Source organism: Vulpes vulpes, chromosome 13, assembly GCF_048418805.1.
Source record: "Vulpes vulpes isolate BD-2025 chromosome 13, VulVul3, whole genome shotgun sequence".
In the NCBI taxonomy this organism is placed as follows: Eukaryota; Metazoa; Chordata; class Mammalia; order Carnivora; family Canidae; genus Vulpes; species Vulpes vulpes.
Genome location: NC_132792.1, coordinates 33,340,243 through 33,367,130, shown reverse-complemented (window position 1 = coordinate 33,367,130; position 26,888 = coordinate 33,340,243). Strand labels below are relative to the sequence as shown.

Here is a 26,888-nt window from a genome sequence, read left to right as displayed (position 1 = left end):
AAAAAGAGAAAGAAAAAGAAAGAAAGGAAAAAACAGGGTGAGGAAAGCAAGCAAAAACAAACAAATAAACAAACAAACCAACACAGGGAGTATCTTCCGATTCTGTATACTTTAAGTCCCTTGACTTCCCCCGGAACTTGTCCGTCTAGCTGGTCTTCTGGGGGAGGGGCCTGTTGTCCTGATTTTCAGGTGTTAGCACTTGGGGGAGCTGCTCTGCCCCTGCCTGGTGCAGGGCTCAGTGGGGGTTGTTTACCCCGTGAGGCCCCAGGAAGAACAACTGCAGTGGCGGTGGCCAGCTCTGGAGCCCTGGAGTCAGCTCCTGCGGTAACTACGGAGCTCTCAGCCTTCAGAGGCCTGGATGCTCCCGGCGCGGGGCCGCTGATCTGCTTAGCTCAGGGCAGGAGCGTCCTTGCTGTCCTGGGCCCTCCTGGCCTCTGCCTGTCCCCTGCCTGTCCCGGGGGGAGGTTGGATCCTGGGCTGTGTCCCCGGCGCCCTGTGCTCCGGGGCCTGCCTGTTGGATTTGCTTTCCCAGCCGGGAAGCCCCCTCTCTGCGGAGCCTCCGTCCGAGCCCCTCCGAGCTGCTCCCGGAGCCGCGCAGCCCCCTCCGCACGGAGCCTCTTCCTCTGCCGGAGCCGCCTCCGAGCTGCTCCCGGGGCCCAGCACCCCCTCTGCGTGGAGCCTCTTTCTCTGCCGGAGCCGCCTCCAAGCTGCTCTCGGGGCTGTGCAGCCCCCTCCGCCGAGCCTCCGCCCGAGCCCCGCGGAGCTGCTCCTGGGGCGGTGCAGCCCCCTCCGCGGAGCCTCCGGCCGAGCCCCTCCGAGCTGCTCCGGGTCCTGCCGTGCGCGCTGCAGCCCTTAGGGAGCTCGGTGCACTCTCCCCGGAGCGCAGTTGCTCTGTTAGTGTCCCAGGGAGCCCGAGGGCATCCCCGCCCTCCTGGGGTCTTGCTCTAACTCCCTGCAGCCCTTTTCTGTCCAGGAAGATTGGTGAAGCTCCTGCTTCTCTGGGACGGAGATTTTCTGTCCTGGGGGCAGTCTCCCCGGCCTTAGCCCGGCTTCTCGCAGGGCCCCTCCCCCTTGGAGGCCTTTTGTTTCTTTATTTCTTTTTTCCCCCGTCTTCCTACCTTGATAGAAGCGTGATCTCTTCTCCCTGTAGCATTCCAGCTGTTCTCTCTTTAAATCTCAGGACGAATTTGTAGATTTTCAGGATGATTTGAAGGTTATCTAGGTAATTTGGTGGGGACAGGTGACTTGGGGACCCTACTCTTCCTCCATCTTGCCCCTCCCCTCTGTTCTGTCAAATGTATTTCAATTAAAAAATTAATCTGGAAGAATAAGTGGGCAGAATCTTCTAAGAACAGTTTTAATAGGAAAGTTAGGAAATTTATTCTACTAGTTATCAAAACAAAAAAACTACAATAATTAAAACTGTCTAGGGGCACCTGGGTGGCTCAGTTGGTTAAGCGTCTCACTTCTGATTTTGGTTTAAGTCATGATCTCAGGATTGTGAAATCGAGCCCTGTGTCAGGTTCTGCTCTCTTTCTCTCTCCATCCCTTCCCTTCCTCAAGGGAAAAAAAAAAAAAAGTTCTTTGACATGAAATTTGATAGGTTAATGAAAAGAAAAAATGGCCCCTAACAGATTTTAGTACACTTAAAACCTTAACTATATCTGGGGCAGCCCCCGTGGCTCAGCGGTTTAGCACCACCTTCAGCCTGGGGTGTGATCCTGAAGACCCGGGATCAGGTCCCATGTCATGCTGCCTGAATGGAGCCTGCTTCTCCCTCTGCCTCTGTTTCTGCCTCTCTCTCTGTGTGTGTGTCTCTCATGAATAAATAAATAAAATCTTTAAAAAAAAAAAACCTTACTATATAATAAAGAAGACACCACAAGTCAGTGAAGAAGGATGGAATACTTAAAGATAACCAGAAAAACTTCCTAAGACTGCATGAAATAAAATCGCATTAAATTCTAACATTCTTTACAATATTTATACCTAATTCTATACTTACACTAAACAAATTCCGAACGTATTTCAGAGTTAGATGTTATAAAGTCAAGAGGAAAATATGTGTGATTCCTTAACTCATCTCTGGAAGTGGATCAAAACAATATCAGGTTTTTATATGTTATAAGAACAAAGGACAAATTGGGAAAATATTCGTAATAAATATGACAAAAATAGTATTCTATATTATATTCATACAATAAATATAACATACTCAATAAACAAACACTTATTGAAAGCTCACTATGTCACTATGCACTATTCCCAGTCACTATGCACTGGGATATATATATATATATATATATATATATATATACACACATATATATATCAACAGAAATAGAGACAAAAGACAAGAATGGGTAAATACAGAAAAAAATACAAATGACTAATGTCATTATGAAAAAAAAGTTCAATCTAAGTAGTAATCAAATAAATGCAAATAAAACCAATAATGAGAAAGCATTACCCCTATCAAATTTGGCAAATATTTAAAACATAAACCCAAATTTTGGTGAGGTTAGGTAAGAAAAGACATGTCCATATGTTGCTGAGTGGAGCTTTCTATAAAATTTCTGGGAAGAAATCTGGAAATTAGTATGGATGACCTTCAAAATGTTCATACCTTATAATGTGTGATTCTACTTCTAGGCAATCTAGCTTAGGAAAATAACGTGAAATTGGGATAAAGCTTATACACAAAAGACATTCATTTGCATTATAGCAAATAAAAAGCTAGAAACAGCTTAAATTTACAATTATAGTATAGTCAAATAAGGGATACACTGATTTATTATAATGTTGTACCTAATAAAACTTTAAAAAAAAAACTTCCCCCAAAAATGCTTAATTTCACAGGAAAATGCTCACAATGTCTGCTACAGAAAAATCTCAGCTCATAAAAATATGAAAAAAGCAGAATACTTCAAATTACAAAATCATGATGTTCAAATATATCTATATAGGTTTAAATGTAAAAAAACTGTCTAATAAGAAATACAATGAAATACTAAAAGTGGTTATCTCTGTTAAGATTGAGTAATTTTATTCTCTTAATTCCCTGTAATCATCACATATGACATTTATGATAAAAATTATTAGAAATTGAACAACATGAAGCAACAAAATTATACAAAGCATTTTATGGCACTTAAGCATTTTCATACATACAGGTTCATTTTATTTTAACAAAACACTATCGAGGTGTATAGTTGAAGAAACTGAGGCTCGGAGAATTTAATAACTTGACAAGGTCACTTAGAAATAAGCTGGGGGGCCAGGATTAGTGTAGGCAATAAATGTGAACTGAAGGCTGTGATGGGCTAACCCCTGAGAACAGGAAGACAAGTAAGACAAGATGTCCACACACAGGGAGCCTAGAGTCCAGCAGAGGAGAGAGGCAAGAAGTGCAGCACCCCTAAGAAAGGGACAGGTTCTGGTTTCAAAGGGATACATAAAGGAAAGAGTGGCTCATTTTACCCCACTGAGTCAGGGAAGTTTTGAGTTACCACTTGTGAGAAGGTAATCAACAGGAAAAAAATTGGCAGGAATATGGAAAGGGTATCACAGGCAAAGGGAGACAAGATTTAGTTTCTGGCTGGATATGGCTGAGAAAGAAAAAAAAAGTGATCTAAAATGACTCCCAGATTTCAAATTTGGATTGGATAGAAGGTAGCATCACTCAATGAGACAGGGAAAACAGAAGAATGAATCTGGGGAGAAAGATCGTAAGTTTGATTTCTGAAATAACACGTTTGAGATTTCTGTGGAGCCTTCTAGGAGAAACTAACATGCACTGGAACACATGGGTTTGGAGCTCAGGAAAGAATACCTGTGCTCAAGTCTGGGTTGTTTACGAGCCTCTAAATGGTAGCTGATCCCATGGAAACAGATAAGATCAGCCAGGTGGTCATGTAGAGTGAAGGACAGAGGCCAAGGTGGGGACCTGGGATTTAATGATATATAAGGATGAGCAGGGGAGACGGGAGGAACAGTAAGAGGCAGGGGAAAAATACAATGTCCTAAAAACCAAGGAAGAAATTACTTCCTATTTTCTTTTAATTGCCAGGATATCTGTGGGCCATCATCAGCATTTTGCATAAAGAAAAATAAATGAACACCAAATCCAAATATGAATACAAATATCACTAGAAGAGTATTTCATTCCTTACTTCATCTCTGCTGATGAGTTCATTGGAAAAAGTGAGTCCAGGCATGAGACCTCTTTTCTTTAGCCAGAATATAGCAGCAAAAGATCCAGAGAAGAAAATCCCTTCTACAGCAGCAAAAGCCACGACTCTTTCCCCTGGGAGACATAAAATAGTTTTATTTTCTGAAATAAAACATCTCGTAGACATTTTCAAGCTTCCATATAAAAAATACATATTTTTACATATATTTATACCAATATCACAACTATTTTGCCAAGAAACAAAATCAATAAATTAGTGCCATGGCCAAGGGTCTTCAGAGGAGGAAATATGCTACCTCTACCTACTACAGCAGAAAAGTATGTAGGTATGTCTACTTCAAATCTTATGTCAGACATTGGACTCCTATAGGTCTTGGTATCTGGACAAAGGAGATCTTTCCCTACTCAAAGGAAAGAGGTGCTTTATCTGTGCACCACACGTGCCTATGAGTATAGTACATGTATATATGTACTATACTACAGTGTGTGCATGTATTGGGTAGAGAGTAGAAGATAAGTTTTTAGGACAAATATCTCCTTCTTTATGGTTAAGGAAGGGGAGGTTGCTGAGGTTTTTATTTTTAGAAACCTAAGATATCTGACAGATTAGCAGTAAACATTTCACAAAACATTGTCATGTATCTGCAATTTAAAAAAAGATGTAAGTCCAGCTAAGATAATAAGTATATCTATTGGATAAAATATCCCAGCACATAAGCAAAAATACTATCTCCTGCTAAATTTCAGGCCCAATTTCAGAGACTACTCACTGTTAGGCAAGGACTGTGCAGAAGTCCATCTCCTCAAAGGTCTATAATGGAACTATATCTGTAATACTGTCTCTAGGGGTTAATTATAAGTCTAACCCAAACAAATGTCACCACATTGCATATGCTCAGGAGAAGTATTTATATATGTTTATGTCTAGGGAGAAAGGTTTGGTTTATAAGACTGTGAGGATAAAGGCAATGGAGTGCTTAAATGACAGGTCTGTTTCATCAATAACATCATAGCTTGTATCCCAGTACTGTCACACCAAACACAGAGTGGGTGCTTGATAAATGTGTTCTGAACTGAATCAGTGGAAAATATCTAAGCACCAGATGACAAACATTACTATTCATTCTATGAAAGCTGCTAAAATCTGATCCAGAATACTCAAAACTTTCAGAACAAAGGTAATTATAATATTTAAACTTCAAAAAGAAAGATGACTTAAATATTTCTGGCAGTCTGTAAATAGCGCTCTGGTTTGTCCTCATTCTTTTCTCTGATTATCTTAAATAAATCAAATCAGATTATATCAAATATTTGCCTATTAGAAGCCCAAAAGGTCGGAAAAACTTCTATAGCATTTCATTTTTACAGATACAATTTTAAGTCATTTTGAAAAAAAAAATAACAGAAGAAAGGTAAATTAAATAAGTACTTACTGAGTATTGACTGTGTAGAAGGAATTAAGACTCTTTTTTTTTTTTTTTTTTGGAATTAAGACTCTTTAGTGTACTAAATACAAAATATAATAATAATCACTATGGTCTGCTGAGTCTTAAAAAAAAAAACAGCTCTTTAGGAGCACCTGGGTGGCAGTCAGTTGGGTGTCTGCCTTCGGCTCAGGTCATGACCCTGTAGTCACAGGATCAAGTCCTGCATCGGGCTCCCTACTCGACAGGGTGTCTGCTTCTTCCTCTGTCCCTCACCCCACTTGTACTCTCTCTCTCTTTCTCAAGTAAATAAATAAAAATCTTTTTTAAAAAATATTTTTTAGACTAGCTATATTTTTTAAGATGAAGATTCCTTATTTTAACATATAGATTGTATTTTCATCTTGCTATTAGTAAGATAATAGTTACAATTGATGCATTCTTCATTATCACATAAATGTAAGAGAACTAGACTATAACACAAACATTGTGAATAAGAGGAAATTTTTATTTTAACTATTCTGTGCATTCATGTAAATGCTATAGGATGAAAATCAGGACAAAAATCATTATAGAAGGCAATTCTTTTTTGGAAAGAATTAAAGGATTAAGAGAGGTAAACTTTACAAATTTCAGGAGTAGATGTAAATTTAAAGACTTCCAAAATATTTCTTCTAAAAGCTTTAATGAATGTGAAGGCCTCATGATTTTAGAGATGAGAAAGTACGATACAGTTTTTTTTTTTAAGAGGTAACTTTATTTCTGCCATATTTCCTTTAACTTTTCATTTCAATAATTTCACTCAGAATGTATAGTTCTTTGTTAGGTGGGTCCTACATAATGAAAGATTCTTGTGATGTACAAATTTATGTCTCCAGAAGATGCCCCACTGAGTACAGAGCCTAAAGTGGGGCTCGATCTCACAACCTTGAGATCACGACCTGAGTCGAAACCAACAGTCTGATGCTTAACTGACTGAGCCACCCAGCTCCCCCCAAAGCCTATTCTTTAAAATGATACTCTCAATTATTTGTTCTCAGGGTCTTATACAAAATATGTGAAATTCTAGCTTTTTTTTTTTGCATGTACAGTTGACCCCTGAACAACAAGGAGTTAAGAGTGCTAAGTCCTTGTGTAGTTATAAATCCATATATAATTTTTGACTCCCCCAAAACTTAGCTATAATAGCCTGCTGTTGACTGGAAGCCTTATAGATAACAGCCAACACCTATTTTTTTTGTGTTATATGCATTATATACTGTATTCTCACAATAAAGCTACAGAAATTTTTATTAAGAAAATCATAAGATATAAAAAGTTTATAAATCCCCCGGAGCCCAAGCAGTGTGAAGAAGAGGCAAGAACGACCCCAGGACCGGCCAAAGCCTGTGTGCCGCTGCATCCCCGCGTCCAGCGCTTACATCCCACTGCCGTTGCCACCATGCCCAAGAGAAAGGCTGAAGGGGATGCTAAAGGAGATAAAGCCAAGGTGAAGGATGAGCCACAGAGAAGATCTGCAAGGTTATCTGCTAAACCTGCTCCTCCAAAGCCAGAGCCCAAGCCTAAAAAGGCCCCTGTAAAGAAGGGAGAGAAAGTACCCAAAGCTAAAAGGGGAAGGCTGATTCTGGCAAGGATGGAAATAACCCTGCAGAAAATGGAGATGCCAAAACAGATCAGGCACAGAAAGCTGAAGGTGCTGGAGATGCCAAGTGAAGTGTGTGCATTTTTGATAACTGAGTACTTCTGGTGACTGTACAGTTTGAAATACTATTTTTTTATCAAGTTTTATAAAAATGCAGAATTTTGTTTTAAAAAAAGAAAATCATAAGAAAAAAGAGAAAATACATTTACAGTACTGTACTATATTTATCAACAAAATCTGCATATAAGTGGACCCACATAAGTCAAACCCACGTTGTTCAAGAGTCAACTGTAATGGGAAATGTTTATTCTTTTTTTTCCCAAAAGTTTACACATTTGTTTGTTTTTCTGATCGCTGACATTTGTCCAAGTAAGCTATACAGACCTTTTTCTTTTAACCTTTTGACTGCTTTCACTCATTTCTCCTGACCCCTATGCTCCACTTCTTACAATCACCAACTATTGTATCTATGAGCTTAGATTTTAGTTTTTAGTTTTTTTGTTCTTAGTTTTCACATATAAGAGAGATCATATAGTATTGTATTTGTCTTTCCCTGTCTGACTTATGGCACTTAGCATGATACCCTCTAGCTCCATCCATGTTGTTGCAAATGGTGAGATTTCACTTTTTTTTTAATGACTAAATAATATGCCATTATTATACCCCCCCACTACATTTTCTTTATCCATTCATCATCCATTGATGGGCACTCAGGTTGTTTCCTTATCTTGGCTATTATAAATAATGCTGCAATGAACATGGGGGTGCATATATCTTTTTGAGTTCATGTTTTAATTTTCTTCAGATAAATACCCAGAAGTTTTATGGTTTTGGGCCATACATTCAAATCTTTAATCTGTTTTGAGTTATTTTTTGTGTGTGGTGTAAGATAGCAATTCAGTCTCATTCTTTTGCTTGCAGTTGTCCATTTTTCTCAATACTATTTATTGAGAGGACTGTGTTTTCCCCGTTGTATATTGTTGGCTCCTTTGTCATAAATTAATTGAACATATATGCATGGGTTTACTTATGGGCTGTCTATTCTGTTCCATTGATCTGTTTTTTATACCAATACAATAATGGTTTGATTATAATATCTTTGTAAGATAGTTTGAAATCAGGGAGCATTATGCCTCCAGCTTTATTCTTTCTCAAGATGTTTGCCTATTTGGGATTTTTTTGTGGTTCCATATAAATTTTAGTATTATTTGTTCTATTTTCTTGAAAAATGCCATTGGAATTTTTTTTTTAATTTTTATTTATTTATGATAGTCACACAGAGAGAGAGAGAGAGAGGCAGAGATACAGGCAGAGGGAGAAGCAGGCTCCATGCACCGGGAGCCTGACGTGGGATTCGATCCCGGGTCTCCAGGATCGCGCCCTGGGCCAAAGGCAGGCGCCAAACCGCTGCGCCACCCAGGGATCCCGCCATTGGAATTTTGATAGGGATTGCATTTAATCTGTAGATTGTTTTTGGTATAATGGACATCTTATTTTAGCAATATTGATTCTTTCAATCTGTGAGCATGGAATATCTTTCCATTTATTTGTGTCTTTAATTTCTTTTACTAATATTTTAAGAGTTTTCAATATACAGGTCTTTCATCTCCTTGGTTAAACTTATTCCTAAATATTTTACTCTTGTTAAGGCAACTGTAAATGGGATTGTTTAATTTCTCTGATAGCTCATTATTATCATATAGAAACAAGATATTTCTGTATACTAATTTTGTATCTTGCAACTTCACTGAACCTATTTATTAGTTCTAATAGTTTTTTTAATGGAGTCTTTAGGATTTTCTTTCTTATTTATTTATTTATTTATTTATTTATTTATTTATTTATTTATGATAGTCACAGAGAGAGAGAGAGAGGCAGAGACACAAGCAGAGGGAGAAGCAGGCTCCATGCACTGGGAGCCCGATGTGGGATTCGATCCCAGGCCTCCAGGATCGCGCCCTGGGCCAAAGGCAGGCACCAAACCGCTGCGCCACCCAGGGATCCCTCTTTAGGATTTTCTATATATAGCATGTCATCTGCAAATAGTGAGTTTTACTTATTCCTTTCCTATTTGGATGCCTTTTTTTTTTTCTTGCCTAATTGCTCCAGCTAGGACTTCTAATACTATGTTGAATAAAAATGGCAAGAGTGGGCATCCTTGTCTTGCTCCTGATCTTGAGGAAAGGCTTTCAGCTCTTCACAGTTGAGTATGTTAGCTGTGAGCTTGTCGTATATGGCCTTTATCATGCTGAGGTATTTTTCCTCCATATCTGCTTTCTTGGGTTTTTATGATAAATGGATATTGAATTCTGTTCAATGTTTTTTTCTGCATCTGCAGCATGGGTTTGCTTGAGAGCAAGCAATATGGAGAATTTACCTAGAGCCCTGCTGTTGTCACATGGCGACTGCCATCCTCCTCAATTTTCTCTCTAGGTTACTTTCTCTTTTTTTAAAAAGATTTATTTATTTATTCATGAGAGAGAGACACAAAGAGAGAGGCAGAGACACAGGCAGAGGGAGAAGCAGGCTCCTCACAGGAAGCCAGATGTGGGACTTGAACCCCGATCCTGGGATCATGCCCCGAGCTGAAGGCAGATGCTCAACCCCTGAGCCACCCAGGCATCCCTCTAGGTTACTTTCTTTGGCAGTTATGAAATACATGCTTGCTGTGAGCCTGTTCATCATTTTCCATTGGTATCTATCTATACTCTTTTCAATATGTATTGAACACATTGATGTTTCTCTCCTTTTGTCTTTAAAGCCAGCCAGTGTTTCTCAAACCATTTGTGAGAAAATCAGCTGGGTATAAAATGTTGATTCCTCAGTCCTCCCCAGGCCTTCTAAATCTCTCTCTCTGGTGAGGACCAGGATTCTGCAGGGTTTTTCTTCAAACTCTCAGATAATTTTTATGCACATTGAGAATGATCACTTTTCTCATTCTTCAAATGAACTGAAGGCATTGCAAACACATCTGTTTCTTCCCTAATATGTAACAGGCTTCCCCCATACCTTACTGTGCATCATTGGTTCTCAGTGTGTTTCTGTAAATCCACAGACTGAGGAGGTGTGTGGAGTCAAAACTATTTTTATAACAATGCTAAGGCATTATTATTTTTTTAACCACAATTCTCACATGAGTGTACAGTTGTGATTTCCAGATACTACATGACATATCCACAATAATCTGAGGAGCCTGGTAAAATAGTCTTCCCTTTTCTAACTACACATCTGATTAAGACTGGATTTTCTTCATAACTATATGATAAACTACGTCAATATTCTGCAATAATTGAATGTGGAAGGAGATTCAATCCAGTTGTCTTCTACTAAGTCAGACATTTAAAAGGTTTGCAAAATTTGGGGGAGGAGGGAAATAGTGTTTTTTCATAAATACATGCTATTAATAATAAAATATAATGGGTTATTACTGCTATTTTTAAATGCATTCATAAATATTTTAACTTTCCTGGTTTTAATTTATAATATGGAAATAATCAGTAAACCACACCAACAGGAGAGTCCTCAATAAGTTTTAAGAGTACAAAGAAGTCCTGAGACCAAAAATTTTGAGACTTGCTTCCTCCATAATGAATAAAACCAGAAAGTAAAAACGACTAATTATGAAATAGATAAGAATGAGAGGTACTTAGAGCTAGATAAATGGAGTATCTGAATATTTTAAATTAAATATATATTGAGCAAGTAATATGTATAGTTTTCCAGAAACTACATATTTGTTCCCTGAAAAAAATATGATTTTGACTTGCTTTAACTCTCTTAAATATTTATGAAAGCAGAGACAAATTGTGATTGCTACAATATTTTTGTCAGATTCTGTATGACTTTTCTTTACCTCTACTTATGTATTAACACCTTAACCTTTCAACTTTCAACTTATTAAACAAAATAGATAACAACTTTATATGATTTTATCACTGGTTCCTAAGCATTAGGAATAATGATTCTAAAAAGTGGATGCGGAGACCTTCATATCCTTTTCTATTCTGGGACTCTGATTAGTACCTGATAGTCACACCATATAATAAGTGTTAAGTCAACTGAGGCAATTTTGATCATTTTTAAATTACAGCTACTTACCAAAAGTAGATTTTCTATCTTCTATCCATCGTAAGGCCCAGTCTGCTTTTTTCTTAACATATGGCATTGTTTCAATTGCATTAAATAAAAATTCCCTGTAAAAAACAAAGGATTAATGGCAAAGTTATTCATTTTTCTTAATTGGAATAAATTTTCATAGTTTAATCATCAATAATAACTGCAACTCTATGATATGCTACCGGATCTGTCGTTTTTCTATATTTTGCATGCCCACAAAGTTAAGAAATGAAACTAAAATTCAAATTAGCGGTTTGGATCTGGTCTGACACAAAATTGACTAAAGTCAATATTCATATGTGGTTTCACTCATATGTGGAATACAGAAATAATGGAAGGGATTATAAGGAAAAGGAGAGAAAATGAGTGGGGAAAAATTAGAGCAGAAGACAAACCATGAGAGACTCCTAACTCTGGGAAACAAAGGGTTGCAGAAGAGGAGGTGGAGGGGGAGGTGGGGTAACTGGGTGATGGGCACCCAGAAGGCCACTTGATGGGATGAGCACTGGGTGTTATACTATATGTTGGCAAGGTGAATTTAAGTAAAATATTTAAAGAAATAAAGTCAGTATTCAATTTCTAAACAGAATGTGCAGTTTTTAAAGCTATAATACCCAAAGATGAACTGGTTCTATACAAGTTTTTTAACCCAACACATTATTAAACAATAAAAAGCATTTGAATAATTTTTCCCTGACATTTGGTTTTGGAGTAAATTCTGCTCTTAACATAAGCAATAGCATAAACCTCTGTAAATAAAATCCCAGTGGTAATACCTTTTCTTGGGATCTCTGATGTAAGTGTCTATTAGCAAACTGTACATCTCTGAGTGGACATTCTCGATGAGAATTTGAAAGCCATAGAAACAGCGAGCCTCTGGAACCTGTACCTCCTGACTAAAGCGCTCCACCTACAAAAATAAGGGAAACGTATCCAATTCTGTGGGCTCTAATTAAACACTGCAAATCAGAATCATCACTTAAAAATTACCTGTCATGCCAAAAATAAGTTAGACAGAATTTATAGGTTATTTTAAGCAGTATTATCTATTAACCTTTTACAATAAATTAGTTGCCTAATGTATTTTCAAGCAATTAAATGAATTGACCTGATAGGTGGAGATACTTCCTATAAAGCCAAGTATTTTAGAATGGCTATCAAAAATAATTACTTTGCATTGTAAAATTGACTTTAGGTCTTTATTTTCCCCAAAAGCAGATAGATCGATTGAAGTCCCTTCTATCTAATTCTCTTTAACAAGAGGGTAAGCCTCCTGGCCAACCATGATACAAGTTTTAAAATGGGGAGCCAGAATGCAGTGCCTTATTACAGAGCTCCAGAAGGGTTTTTAATGTGCAAGCTCTCTATTAAGATAAGGGTAAAAATTGAAATCATGTCTACGCATTTTAAGTAGTTTTGATTGGTACAATATGTTTGATTTCATGATATTTTGCTGGTCAAATGGGAGAAATCTATCCTTTTCTTTAACACTTCATCAGAAAAACACCTTTGAAAGTTAAACTCTATCTAGTTCATTTCTTAGAAGTCGTTTTTCAGGCTTAGTCTAATTGTCTTACTGCCATTATCACCATTTAGCTGCTGAATGAGAACAGAAATAAAACAAAAATCTTACCAAATTTTCATTCACAATTCCATCACTGGCTGCAAAAAAGGCTAATATGTGAGAGATAAAATACTTCTCGTCTGATTTAAGCTTGTTCCAGTGAGGGAGATCCTTTGATAAGTCAACCTGAAATAAAAAGATTTTCAAAAATTTCAACTTGGTGTTCAATTCTTCTTAAAGTGTTTGGAAAACTAACTTCTATCTCAACGTTGGGGAGGGCCATCTCATTAGCAGTAATGAAATGAAAAAGGAAGAAAAGGAAAAAAAAAGTTAACATAACTGTTATAGACTAAATGTTCATGTCCTCCCCCGCCCCCGCACCCCATTCACATATTTGAAACTGATGCCCAGTGTGATGGTATTTGGAGGTGCAGTCTTTGGAAAGTTATTAGGTCATGAGGGTGGAGCCCTCATGAATGGGATTAGTGCCCTTATAAAAGAGCTGCCAGAGAGCTTCCTCATCCCTTCTGCCATGTGAGAACACAAAGTATAAGCAGATATCTCTGAAATAGGAACTGGGACCTCACCAGATACCAAATCTGTTAGAGACTTGATCTTGGAATTCCCAGCCTCTAAAAATGTGAGAAATAAAATTCTGTTGTTTGTAAACCATCCAGTCTAAGGTATTACTACAGCAACCCAAATTGACTAAGACTATTACAAAGAACACAATACAATAAAAGTATTATGAAGGGCTCTATATTCTGGCTAATTGAGCAGAATAAACTAGTGACTTTCAGCAGCCATTGCTTTACCATGGCATATAATTTACTGTAGTGTTAAATTAGCTACCTGTTAAGCAATAGTAGCTGCTATTGTATTGCCAGCTAATCTACTTTTATACCCAGAAAGTAGTATCTGGCATGTAACAACCTAGGTTATAAAGCAATTTACAGGTATGGCTTTCTCTGGAAATAGAAATATTTTTGAAAACGGGGGTGGGGGCTCTGGGTGGTCAAGTCAGTTGGGCATCTGACTTCAGCTCTGGTCATAATCTCAGGGTGATAAGATCGAACCCCACATCAAGCTCCATGCTCAGTGGAAGGTCTGCTTGAGATTCTCCCTCTCCCGCTCCCTCTCCCTCTGTCCCTCCCCAACTCTGCTCTCTTGAATAAATAAATCAATCTTAAAAAAAAAAAGTGTTGGCAATACAATGGAGTTGGGGGGTATACTTGTATATATCTTTTAAAACATGTAAACTAAATATCAGGTCCTATTCTCTTAAGAGCTCAATCAGGAGGCGATCCCTGGGTGGTGCAGTGGTTTGGCGCCTGCCTTTGGCCCAGGGCGCGATCCTGGAGACCCGGGATCGAATCCCACGTCGGGCTCCCGGTGCATGGAGCCTGCTTCTCCCTCTGCCTGTGTCTCTGCCTCTCTCTCTCTCTGTGTGTGACTATCACAAATAAATAAAGAAAAAAAATACTAAAAAAAAAACTCAATCAGGATTAACTGACAGACACCTTCCTAGTTTTTATATATTATACTCCTGATATGAAATTTTATACTATAATATACTCATTCTTAATGAGTATATTAATTATAATTAAACTTACCTTAATTACCTTAATTTAAACTTACCTTACCTTAATTAAACTTACCTTGCCAACCATTCAACTTCAAAAAGCCTTATAAATTTCATTTATACTACATTGGTCATCTCCCATTCTTAAAATGTAAACATTCCTACTCAGCTTTTTCTCCTCTAAATAAATTCTCAATTCTACTTTCTAAATATTGATTCCAAACTACTAGTTATTAGAATTGTCTGGCAGCTTTAAAAGAAAAACCCAAAATCCTAGACCTTTTTCTTCTGAATCAAGGTTTCTGATAATTGGTCATATTTAGGAATAAAGCTACACCACAGATAAAACAATGAAGTCTAAGGTTGACATAATTTGTTTAAAGGAAAAATACATGGAACTATATGTGTTTCATTTCCTTTTAAAATGTGTAAACAGGGATGCCTAGGTAGCTCAGAGGTTGAGCATCTGCCCTCGGCTCAGGGCATGATCCCAGAGTCCTGGGATCAAGTCCCACATCAGGCTCTTTGTGTGGAGCCTGCTTCGCCCTCTGCCTGTGTCTCTGCCTCTCTGCCTCTCTCTCTCTCTCTCTGTCTGTCTCTCATGGATAAATAAATAAAATCTTTTTAAAAAATAAAATAAAATAATAAAATAAAATGTATAAACAAAATATGTACCATCTTTGTATTTTAATTTTTTAAATCAGTGTTTCTTAGTTATAATACAACATGTATTACATTTGCTAAAAGATGCAAGTATTTTACAAATGAATTTTAAGAAACCCAAGTATCACAAGTAGCTTTTTAACATGATGAATGAAAAAGCCACCTGTGTACTCCATTTATTCTGTTAACCATATCTAAAAAAACACATCCTAAAAACCACAGTTAAAAATAGTCAGGTGTGCCAAGCAGTATGACCCAATTAGAAAATACTGAGTTTTTATTTTGTTTTGGATTTTTTGCTCTTTTTGTTAACTAAGTATAACAAAGATGTTACCAATATAACACAAGTGGATAAATGGGTAAAATTAGTGTAATCAAAGCTTCAAAAGTTGGTGTCTTCTGATTTCTACTGTAACTCTCCTTCATTCTGTGTGAATTAGCTTATATTTATTTAGTGCTTACTAAACGCCATGTGACATTCTAAACATCTCATTAATCTCATTCATGAGCTTCATCCCATTAATTCTATTCATGAGATTCATCTCAGTAATCCTTACAATAACCCAGTTAGCCAGGTATTATTAGCTCAATTTTCCAATGAGGATACACAGAGAGGTTAAGCAATTTTTCCAGTTTCATAGCTAGTAAGTGGTAGAGTCAGATTTTGTACCTAGGCATTCTGGCTCCAGAGTCTGCATTCTCAACAGTGTGTGCTTACGTGTATGAAAACAATCTTCTGAAAAATAGGGAGATCCAAATATAACTATCTAAATAGATCTATTCATTTATCTATTTATCTAGATAAGTGAACACATACACACAGAGAAAGATGAAGACAATGACTATGTGTTCAATTAGACTACAGAGCAACCACTTACATGACCAACTGTCTTTACCAAACCAGCAGGTATTTCCTCATTTATTGTGTCCAAATCATTGTCTAGATGGAAAATGCTGCCCTAACATACAACATACTACAACAGTCCCGGCTGCTGAGGCAGCAGTGCCAGACTGGATGTGACTGAGGACAGGGTAGCCTAGGAGGAGCTCTGGCTGGCAGCTTAGAAGAGAGTGCACTGCCTGAGCAGGCAAATGCTCTGCCACAGCTCTTTCTGCATAATCAGGTAAGTCATTGAAAAGCAGGGTCCCTAGGGCTTTCACTCTCATTTTTTGGCCATAGCACAATTTTATTTATTCTGCTGGCCATAAGTAAAAACCAATCTTATTTGGTCATAGGAAATCAAAAGGCTATTTAAAAATAGAAAATGTTCTAAAATACATTGGAAGTAAAAAACCTGGCAGAGTGAGAAGCCATTTTTGCAGCGGGAAACGTGTTTATAGATAGCAGTCTACACATAAAATATTGGAGAACACTGTATTTAATTTCAGTAATTTCAGACACTATTGTATATAACTGATTTTATTCAGTTATATGTATCTTACAATATAAGTTAACATTTTTCAATGTCCCATGACAGAAGATATGAACACTCTACTATGGGGTGTGCCTGCTGGCAAAGGTGATGCCACTTACCTCTTCTGCAGTCCAGAAAGATGCCTGTGCCTGTTTATACATTTTCCAAATATCAGGGTATTGAATTGGAAAGATGACAAATCGGCGAGAACTCTTTCGTAGGAGTGGCTCTTCATCTGATTTCACTTCATTTTCATTGGTATCTGAAGATAACCTCTTTGAAAATAAAGTAGAAACATCCATTTTGTGTAGACATGCCCTCATTATTCATATCTAAACACATACTGGGGGTAATTTGAGAGACAGCACACGTTGAGGAGCCCATCTGCCTGGGTTAAATCCTTTACTATTATCTGGAACCTGGTTAATAGTGTTTGGTTAGTCGTGTAACCACAGAAAGTTGCTTCTCTGAGCTTTGGTTTGCCCTTATCAGTAAAATGACCCTTACTCTGTAGGTTAAACTTGATGATTAAAAGTGCTTTAAATGGAGCCTGGTGCATAACAAGCATGAAGCAAAATTGTCATTATTGCTATTTTAAGATAAGCACAAAACTAGATCCATAAATGTTATGGTGGGCAAATTTCTAAGTTTGTGCATAAAATGTCCCTTCAGTGCCTTTTTTCAGAGATCAGATGCTGGCATGAATAGGCTACTATTATACACTTCTTTATTTACTTTTAAGAGATTTTTAAATTTATTAATTTAAGATAGCACCAGCAGGGGGAAGGATGAGAGGGAGAGGGAGATGCAGACTTCCCACTGAGCAGGGTTCCTGACCCCAGGACCCCTGGGATCATGACTTAAGCCAAAGGCAGATGCTTAACCGACTGAGCCACCCAGGCACCCCTACTTTCCTATTTGAATTCTTTCTAATCTGAACTATTGTAAAACTTACCTGAAAACTCCTTACCAACAATTTAGCAACCTTTGTTCATCTGAACTTTCCCATATACCAATCTGCTATTACTATTTACTTGTTAGCATTACTACAAATGGTCTCACTGTAGACTGGCTCAAAGCTTTGTAGAATCCAGTGAAAAGCACATACTTATATATACATGACTTGGAAATGATAGCATTCCAAAAGGGGACAGTGCAAGATATGTATGTATACATATACATATATCAGAAGTATCAGAAGAGTTATACCTTGCATGAGAATGAATATACACAAAGTATATACAATTAGGCTAAAAATGTATAAATCAAGATTATTGGCATATATTTAAAATCTGGATGCCTAACTCAAACTGACGGTCTCTCTCTCCAGTGTCAGGCCAATCACATTTCTTCATCCTTATCATCGCTTCCACCAACCACACCTCTCCAGAGCAAGTGTGCTAAGGCAAGGCAAGATGAGAAAAAGACTCAAAATCAAAATCAAAGCCTGAGGCTATACAGATCCAGGTAGGGCTTGCACACTGCACACATACTGTCATCATAGTAGAGAGACTGTCTTATTTTGTAACTACTTATTTGAAGGTGTAGGCCTCCCCAGATAAAGAACTTGAGCCCTGGAGAGTAGAAACTACTTTTTATTTATTACGGCATTCCCAAACATAACATCAATAAACGTTAGCTAAGTAAGTGAATGGGCTGCTAATTTCTCTTTATCCTGTGCTTGGGCTACTGGATACCTTTTGAATTTAACATATGACCACAATATATCAGTGAGATAACCATCAAATCAAGCCTTTGCTAAGTACTCCCATATCTCCCTTGTCCCCATCACCCTAAAGGCCTGGATTAAACACATAATTCACTGCATACCTCACACAGTACGCAACTCACTGCAATTTAATTCCTTGTTTTCCATTTAGAGTCCCCTCCAAACTATGCTTCTTGAGAGTAAAAGGTAACTTTACTTTTGTGGAATCCCTAGAACCTGACATATGACCTGGCATGTAGTTGACATTCATTTCCCCAAATATTTGAGCACATTTTTAAAATAGAAGCTTTCAAGTTTTTTGTTTGTGTTGCCTTTATATATTTTGTCCCTGGGGTACAAGTATACATTCAGAGCTGGAACTCCTTACCTTCACTGTATTTGCTATGTGAACCATCATAAGCAGTAACTCTTTGGTACCAAGCACCCTGGCCCTGAAGGGAGTTTTTATTTATTTATTTATTTATTTATTTATTTATTTATTTTATGAAGGGAGTTTTTAAATGCTGATTAAATAACTGATCAATGTCACTACCTATGAAAACTGCTGAAGACTAGTATCTTTCAGTTAGAATGAAAGTCCTTTTTCTATGTAACATTCCTCCTGTTCCGTTCTGATAATATGTACATTGTTAAGAAGAAGTTGGATGAGGAGAGCATTATGCAAGAGTTTGCAATGTGAAGAGAGGAGGGCTGGTATAACCAACACAAACATCTGAATTGAGCTAAAGATGATATATTGCTTATTTTCATGATGTTTTAAAAAATCCACACACATTTTAATCAATGTCAGGAGGATCATACATCCCAAAGCTCTAGGATCTCTAGAATATCCTCTATGGACCTGAGCTAACAACTCATATTTTAGAAGAGAAAACAACGTGGAAAAAAAGACATGATGTCAGATGATATTTTTAAAGAATTGGAAGTAACTTTCTAAGTTTGGACTTTACCATATGTGGGGGACAATGGAAGAAGAAACCAGAAAGCAATCAGAGACTATCCAAATGTGTTCTAAAGAACTCTGCAGTCCCTCTAATGTCACAAATGCCAGATTAAGATCTCACTATGAAATGTGTTAAGCTGTTAAAATAGTGGTAAAAAAATAACAGATATATTCCAAAATACACATAAAGAAAGCCACCAATCCATGAACTTGTGTTTCCAGGCTGCCATCTTTCTTTTTTTCTTTCTTTCTTTTTTTCTGGATGACCTCAGATAAAAGTTTTTCTAGCCATCTCTGCTTAATTGAAGACTGCATAAGATTTAGAGAAAGGTAGTTAAAAAGAAAACAAAAGAACAATAAACCCTGTAACCATTTGTATATATTTTTCAGAAGCGAACTAAGGGGCATCTAGGTGGCTCAGTCAATTAAGCATCTGACTCTTGGTTTCAGCTTGAGTCATGATCTCAGGGTCATGGGATCAAGGCCCGCCTCAAGCTCTGTTGCTCAGCGGGGAGTCTGCTTAAAGATTTTCTCCTTCAGTCTCTCCCCCTCCCCACCACTCTCTCTGTCAAATAAGTAAATAAATCTTTTTTTTAAAAATCACTTATCTAGAAATGTGATCAGACTAGAAATTACAGGGGGAGAGAACAATGAAAAGATCATTATCCTACCCAAATCTTGCCTGAACCAGGGTACCAGATGTAGAAACACAAAAGAAAGCTGCTTTAAGAGATATTCAGAAAAAAGAGAGAGAGAGACAGAGAGACAGAGAGAGAGAGATTCAGAAGTAGAATTAATCATTCTTGCTAAAAAATTTGGATTTTGGAGAATGGAATAAAGAAGAGTTGAAGATGTCCAACAACTGGATGATCACAGCAAGAAGTAAAAGACACAAAGTGCTCAGCATCTGGAGAATAACTGAATAAATCAGACAAAAACTCTTGCATCTCATATTAGATGTTTAATAAAAGCTTAATTTGAATGAACTCCCCCACCAACCCCAACTACAACAATAGTTACAAACACAATAGTCTTTAAAAGTTCAACTTGGTCAATAAAAAACATAATTTGATCAGTTTGAGGATATCCAGTAGGCAGCTAAAAATATAACACTACAGCAGATGAATGGTGGCCATCCATCCCACTATTAGTCACCTAAGGGGTTATCCAGGGAGAAAATATAGAGAAACAGCACAGCTGAGGATGCAGCCGAGAAAATGCTGACAATTGAAAGGGCAGGTGGAAGAAGAGGAACCAGCTGGGATTAAAAGTGACTGAGGTGGATATAGGACAATCAAAAGCAAAGGCAGAAGTGATTTGATTTGGCTAAAGCCATTTCTGTCAACAGACAAAATAGAGAAGAATTCTGTAAAGAATCCACACTCTGGATATCAATCAGGGTAAGAGGTTAGGAATTAATTCTGTGCGCCAAAGATTTTCAAACATCTGGGGGATTGAGAGGCTCATACTCCAACTCTAACTACGTGCCCCTAACCCCCAGGTACTGGTATTCACTGTAGGGCTGTTTGAAAAGCATTCTTCTGGATAGTAATAGTTTCTGAATATGAATTATCATGTATAGGGGTGGCATCAGGAGGATTCATTGGCTATCTATCCAGGATGAGCTGGAAAAGGAAAAAAAAAAAAACATAGATTTTGGTAGCAACCATGGTATTGATCTCAGGGGTGCAAATGGTAGCCTGAATTTTTTTATTTAGTTTTTTTCAAGTTATTTAAATTCTGGTTAGTTAACATAAAGTACAATATTGGTTTCAGGAGTATAATTTAATGATTCATCACTTACAGCATCCAGTGCTCATCACAAGTGTCCTCCTTGGTACTCATTATTGATTTAGCCCACCCTCTGCCCACCTCCCCTCAATCAACCCTCTTTGTTCTCTATAGTTAAGAGTCTCTCTTATGGTTTGCCTCCTCTCCATTTTCTCCCTTTCCTACATTCATCTGTTTTATTTCTTAAATTCCACATGAGTGAAATTCTATGGTATTTGTCATTCTCTGACTTATTTTGCTGAGCATGATGCTCTCTAGCTCCATTCACATCATTGCAAATGGCAAGATTTCATTCTTTCTGATGGCTGAGTAAAATTCCATTATATGTATCGCCACATCTCCTTTATCCATTCATCAGTTGACAAATATTTGAACAAATTTCATAAATTGGCTGATTGATAATGCTCCTATAAACATCAGGGTGCATATGTCCCTTCAAATCAGTATTTTTTGTATCCTTTGGGTAAATATCTAGTAGTGCAATTGCTGGGTCTATTTTTAATTTTTTGAGGAACCTCCATCTGTTTCCCAGAGTGGCTGTATCATTTTGCATCTCACCAACAGTATAAGAGGGTTCCCCTTTCTCTGCATCCTTGACAAACATGTTGTTTCCTGTGTTGTTAATTTTAACCATTCTGACAGGTGTGAGGTGGTATCTCATTGTAGTTTTGATTTGTATTTCCCTGATGATGAATAATGTTAAGTATCTTTTCATGTGTCTGTTGGGCATCTATATGTCTTCTTTGGAAAGATGTCATGGCAGCCTGAATTAAGATGTGGTGGTTAGGGCAACCCGGGTGGCTCAGCGGTTTAGCGCTGCCTTCAGCTCAGGTTGCCATCCTGGAGACCTGGGATTGAGTCCCACGTCGGGCTCCCTGCATGGAGCCTGCTTCTCCCTCTGCCTGTTTCTCTGCCTCTCTCGCGCGCGCTCTGTGCCTCTCATGAATAAATAAATAAAAACTTAAAAAATAAAATAAAATAAAAATCTTAAAGCTGTGGTGGTTAGCATAATAAAAGCTGCTTCAACAGGGCTTTGGCAGCCTATGGAATTGGATGTTTTTGGTGGGAATTGAGACAGTCTCAAGAGTTTTTACTTGAGAGGAGTGACATAGAGGCACTGGTTTAGTGAAGGATTAATTTAGCAATGGTAAAAAGAGTTAAACAGTGGGTAAGACTGGAGGTAAATATGTCATTGTAGCTGCACAGTTATGAAGTATAAGACCCTGAAATAAAGTTCAGAACACAGAAGCATTTCTTGGCAACATTCCACAGTGTCTTCCAGAATGGTGCCTCTAGTTCCTGTCTGCCTTAGTTTCTGGTCACTTCATCCCAAGAGGATATGCCAGAACAGATTCCCCAGCTAGTACTCACCATCCCCTGGTGTAGGCTGGCATGCTACAGCCCTCCTTCTCAATCCAGCCTCAATTCCACCATTTTCATTTGTTTACCTTGGCCTCTCTTCTCAGGTAAGAAGACTACTGGATATTGTTACAGTCATACACTATTTGTATTTGCCCAGGTGTCACTTTCATTGTCATTTTCTATTCCCAATAGAATACTGGCCCACCAGCAAGAAATCAGTCTTAAGCCCAGCTCTGCTATTGAATCATGTGGTCCTGGGCATGCCAATTTATCTTTTCTGGCATAAACTTTCTTATCTTGAAAATAGGGACTATCTAATCAATTAGATTAATGATGGTTAACTTTGAGAAACTGATGAAAGCTAAGGACCCCTTTCTCAGGAAATTCATAAACCTCCTCCAAGCTCATCTACGAACCCTTCAAAGAAGTGCTTCTTAAAAAGTGTGAATCAGTATCACCTGACGTCCTTGTTAAAACTGCTGTCCCAGACCCTCCCAAGAGATCTTGATTTACCTTGTCTAGAATGTAGGCCCAGTAATTTACATTTTTTACAACTCCAGCCTGACTCTAATGCAGATGGCCTATGCTGAACCATCATATCTAGAGAAACAAAGTGCTTGAGGCATTCTTGCAACTCAAGTTAAAAACTTTTGGACCAGATGCTCACTAGAATTCATTCTAGAGTTAAAATCTGCATCTTTGTGGGCCTATGACATTGAGAAAGGGATAATAAGTGAAAGTTAACTTCCATGGGGCACCTGGGTGGCTCAGTGATTGAGTGTCTGCCTTTGGCTCTGGTCATGATCCTGGGGTCCTGGGATCAAGTCCTGCATTGGGCTCCCACAGCGAGCCTGCATCTCTGCCTCTCTCTCTCTCTCTCTCTCTGTGTCTCTAATGAATAAATAAATAAAATCTTAAAAAAAAAAAAGTTAACTTCCAGGTGTTAAGTCTGAACGGTGTTGGTGCCATTAGCACAAAAAGACAAGTCTGAAATGTCCTTTTCAAGTGAGGAAATTGGTATTCAGTTTGTTTCAAAAGGGGAAGAAAACAAGAGGGAAGAAAAAGTTTGAGGGATATTTACAACTTGTTAACTAGTTACTAAATGTTTACAAAATCAAAATCAAATAATATAAAACCCCAAATCGGGCCTCTACAACCTTCTAAATAAATCTAGGGTTAAGTAGGAGTCTCTGTAAGCTGCAACTGTTAAAACAAAGATATCACACACAGCCAACAGGTCCAAGATCAATACAAAAAAGTATTTCTCTTGTACACAAATGGTTTAGATGTATTCGCGAAGTAACAGGGTATAAATTACAGAGCAACTATTTGAACTACCGGACAACAGTCGAATGCATTGATTTACTGTTATTATGTACTTCTATTATAGACGCAGATAAACACGTTAACTTGGGTTTTTGGATGCACCCACAATTTCCGTGGCGCTTTGCATAAAGCCTTTGCCTTATTCGTCCGAGGTAAGTATCACTTCCACTGTACAAATGAAGAAAGTGACACCCCGAAGAGTCACTGCTAGTTAAGTGGCCCAGGCTGAGCCAATGCGGCCTCCTAACCGGACATTTTTCATTGTTGCGAGGACTTGCCGTCGCCCTCTCCTCTCATCACCACCCCGTCCACCTGTGTCGGTGTCCACAGGCTTCCAACTCCTTTTAATCATCTCAGAGATGGGATGCGTTTCTGCAGTAGATCCACCTGCCCCCTTCCCTTGTCTGGGCTTTCCCAGGCAGGGCTCCAGACGCGCAACGACGGGAGGACGGCACTGGGCCGACCACCGCGCGGACGCGGGCGCGAGGTGCTGCTCCGCCCGGCCTGAACCTCAGAGCGTCGCCCTTGGCTGGCCCCGGAGCAGACCAAGCGCGCAGACCCCGGCTCCCTCGTCACCCCTCCCCGGACACGGCCTCCCGGGCACTCGCAACCGCGGAACCAGGCTGCGGCGAGGGCTCGCGGCTGGGCCTGCACCCGGCTGCCGACCACAACGCGCAAAATACCCTGTTGCGGTCCTGCACCTCGCAGATCCCGCTGCACCCTGCGACCTACCGGCCAGGCGTGCCTATGGGGCGGGTCAGGGAACCGCAGCAACCTTTACCTCCTCTAGCTCGGGCCTGGCCGCTTCCGGCCTTTCCGGGTCCCCCATCGCGCAGACTCCGCCAGAGCCACGGGAGCTGAGAACCCGAGAGCCTCCGGCCACCTCCAACTCTGGCAGAGCCCAGGTGGCCCGCGGGTCCCCGAGTCCGCCCCGCCCCCGGCGGCACAGACCCCTCCTACTCCCGCCGGCTACGCTTTCTCGCCCCCGGATTGAGCGACTCTCCCAGCGCCGGCCTGGCCCCGCCCCCCGCGCCTTTGGGTACCGCCTGCTCCGGCCGGCCCCGCCCCCCGCCCCCCGCCTCCCGCCTCCGCCTCCCGCCTCCGCCTTCGGCCTCCGCCCACCGCGCACCACCCTCGCGTGGACCCCGCTTCCCCGGCCCCAGGGCCCCGCCCACTCCGGGAGGCCCCGCCCCGCCCCAGCCCCGCCTCCCGCCCGCCCCGAGAAGAGCTCGCCCGGAACCCGCGGGCCGCGCCGCCCGGCCACGCCCGGCCACCTCGCCGCGCCTCGGGAACACGGTACGTCGCGCTCACCCGGCCTGCCCTGAGCCTGCCCGGGGCGGCGAGCCCACGCGCCGGAGGACGGCCGGAGAGAGCGCTGTCCGCGCGGGGAGCGGTGGTGGCGACGGGAGCAGACCGCCCTGTGAGGGGAGAAGGCTGCCTTTGCTGTATTCCAGCGACCGGAAAGAAGTGGTGGAGGGAAAGCGGGAACGGAGTAGGTGGGGCCTCTAGTCGAGGAGGAGAGGCGGAAAGGACTAAATTCGGGAAAATTGTGGAAGCTCGGGGAGATTCTTTCCACAGACTAAAGCTTTTGGAAGTAGCTGCCGAGCTCGGGCGAAGGGGGCGCCAGCCGTTTCCTCTTCGGGACCCCCTGCGAGGCGAGTCCGGCGGCGCCCCCGCTCCCCCAGGTGAGGACCCGCCGCCTCAGCAAACGTCACTGAGGTTCGTTAACTTGGAAGCGACAGAGCCCCCCGCGCCCCGGTGCCGTGGCCGGGGGCGGTGTGCCCGTAGTCACCGTAGTGTGAATGGCTGCCACCCACCTCCCAGGGGGGCTGATGGAAAGATAACTCCAACAAAGGAGAAAAAATGACTTTAGCGAGTAAAAATGAGGCGAAACTTTCAGTCGTTTGAAGCGGAGATGTTGCGAGAACCTTGTCCTGCCTTGCACAGCCTGCACCTGTCCTGCGCATGGCCTTGTGAGGTGTGGTAAAATAGGATAGAAAGTGAGCCTCAGAAAATGCCCCACAGCTCTCTGTAAAATCTGTCCTAGAATAGGGGATGACAGTTATCCTTTTCTTATTTATTTATTTATTTATTTATTTATTTATTTATTTATTTATTTATTTATTTGATTTTATTTATTTATTCATGACAGACACAGAGAGAGAGAGAGGCAGAGGGAGAGAAGGAGGCTCCCTGCGGGGAACCGGATGCGGGACTCGATCCCGAACTGGAACTGGCATCACACCCTCAGCCAAAGGCAGATGATGCTATATCACTGAGGCACTCAGGCGTCACCAGTTATCCCTGTCAAGGCAATTCCTAGAGGTCAGCTGCTGAGGAAAATGTTTTACATCTACTGACTTTAAGTAGTAGCCAAATTATGTGAGGAAACGAATCTTAAAGAGGTTGGATAATTTATTGGCCACATAGTAGATAAACTAAGAGTAAGGATCATATCATTTAGAGTCACCAAACAGCATGTCTACTGTATGTCAGGCTTCGTATTGGCTATTGAAGAAACAAAAATGAATGCACATAGTGAAAAAGAACATGGACCCTGGAGTGGTGTCATGATGGGCATGAATTCTAGTTGCCCTGTATATTAGCTGTGCTACGCCGGACAAGTTACTTAGCCTCTGCGAGACTCCATTTCCTCACCTGTTGGATAAGAATAATGATGCCTTCCTATTAAGACCGTTGTGTGGATTTAATCATATATTACTTGCAAAGCACTCACTGAGGCGGGAAATGACAATGGTAGCTTCCAAGTACACTTGTGCTGCTAATCTGGCCATCCTAGAGATCATGGAACAGAAAGGTTCAGATCAAATTCAGTTGCTTGAATTACACAGTTTACTAAGTTAAATTAAGGCATAATGAAGAGGAGAGAGTTGGAATAGTTAACCCAATTACGATAGGGTATGGGGAGGAGAGGGACTGAAAGGAAGGACCCTACGATGCAAATCTCAGTGTTACTCAGTGTTCATATAATCCTGCCCTTGCTGTATCGCATTTCCTGACTGATGGTATAGTTATTAAAACCAGAGTTAAGGGGTGCCTGGGTGGTTCAGTCAGCTAAGTGTCTGACTTTGGCTCACGTCATGAACTCAGGGTCCTGGGTTAGGGTCCCTCATAGGGC

At 40.1% G+C, this 26,888-nt stretch overlaps 1 protein-coding gene across 2 annotated transcripts in view; it reads right to left on the bottom strand.

The window, feature by feature from the left end:
• The window catches only part of RRM2B (ribonucleotide reductase regulatory TP53 inducible subunit M2B), a 43,479-nt gene extending 18,707 nt beyond the window's left edge, over positions 1-24,772 (bottom strand). The window contains exons 1-6 of one of the 2 annotated variants that reach the window (XM_025994788.2): positions 24,531-24,772; positions 16,718-16,873; positions 13,008-13,124; positions 12,151-12,284; positions 11,357-11,451; positions 4,173-4,306 (exon numbers count right to left, since the gene is read on the bottom strand). In XM_025994788.2, coding sequence (XP_025850573.1) covers positions 4,173-4,306; positions 11,357-11,451; positions 12,151-12,284; positions 13,008-13,124; positions 16,718-16,873; positions 24,531-24,578 — 684 coding nt within the window. In that variant the 5' untranslated portion in view covers positions 24,579-24,772. Of the gene's footprint in view, positions 1-4,172; positions 4,307-11,356; positions 11,452-12,150; positions 12,285-13,007; positions 13,125-16,717; positions 16,874-24,481 lie in introns of both variants that reach the window. The other variant, XM_025994789.2, reaches the window with a different exon arrangement.
• Positions 24,773-26,888: the final 2,116 nt, after the last annotated feature.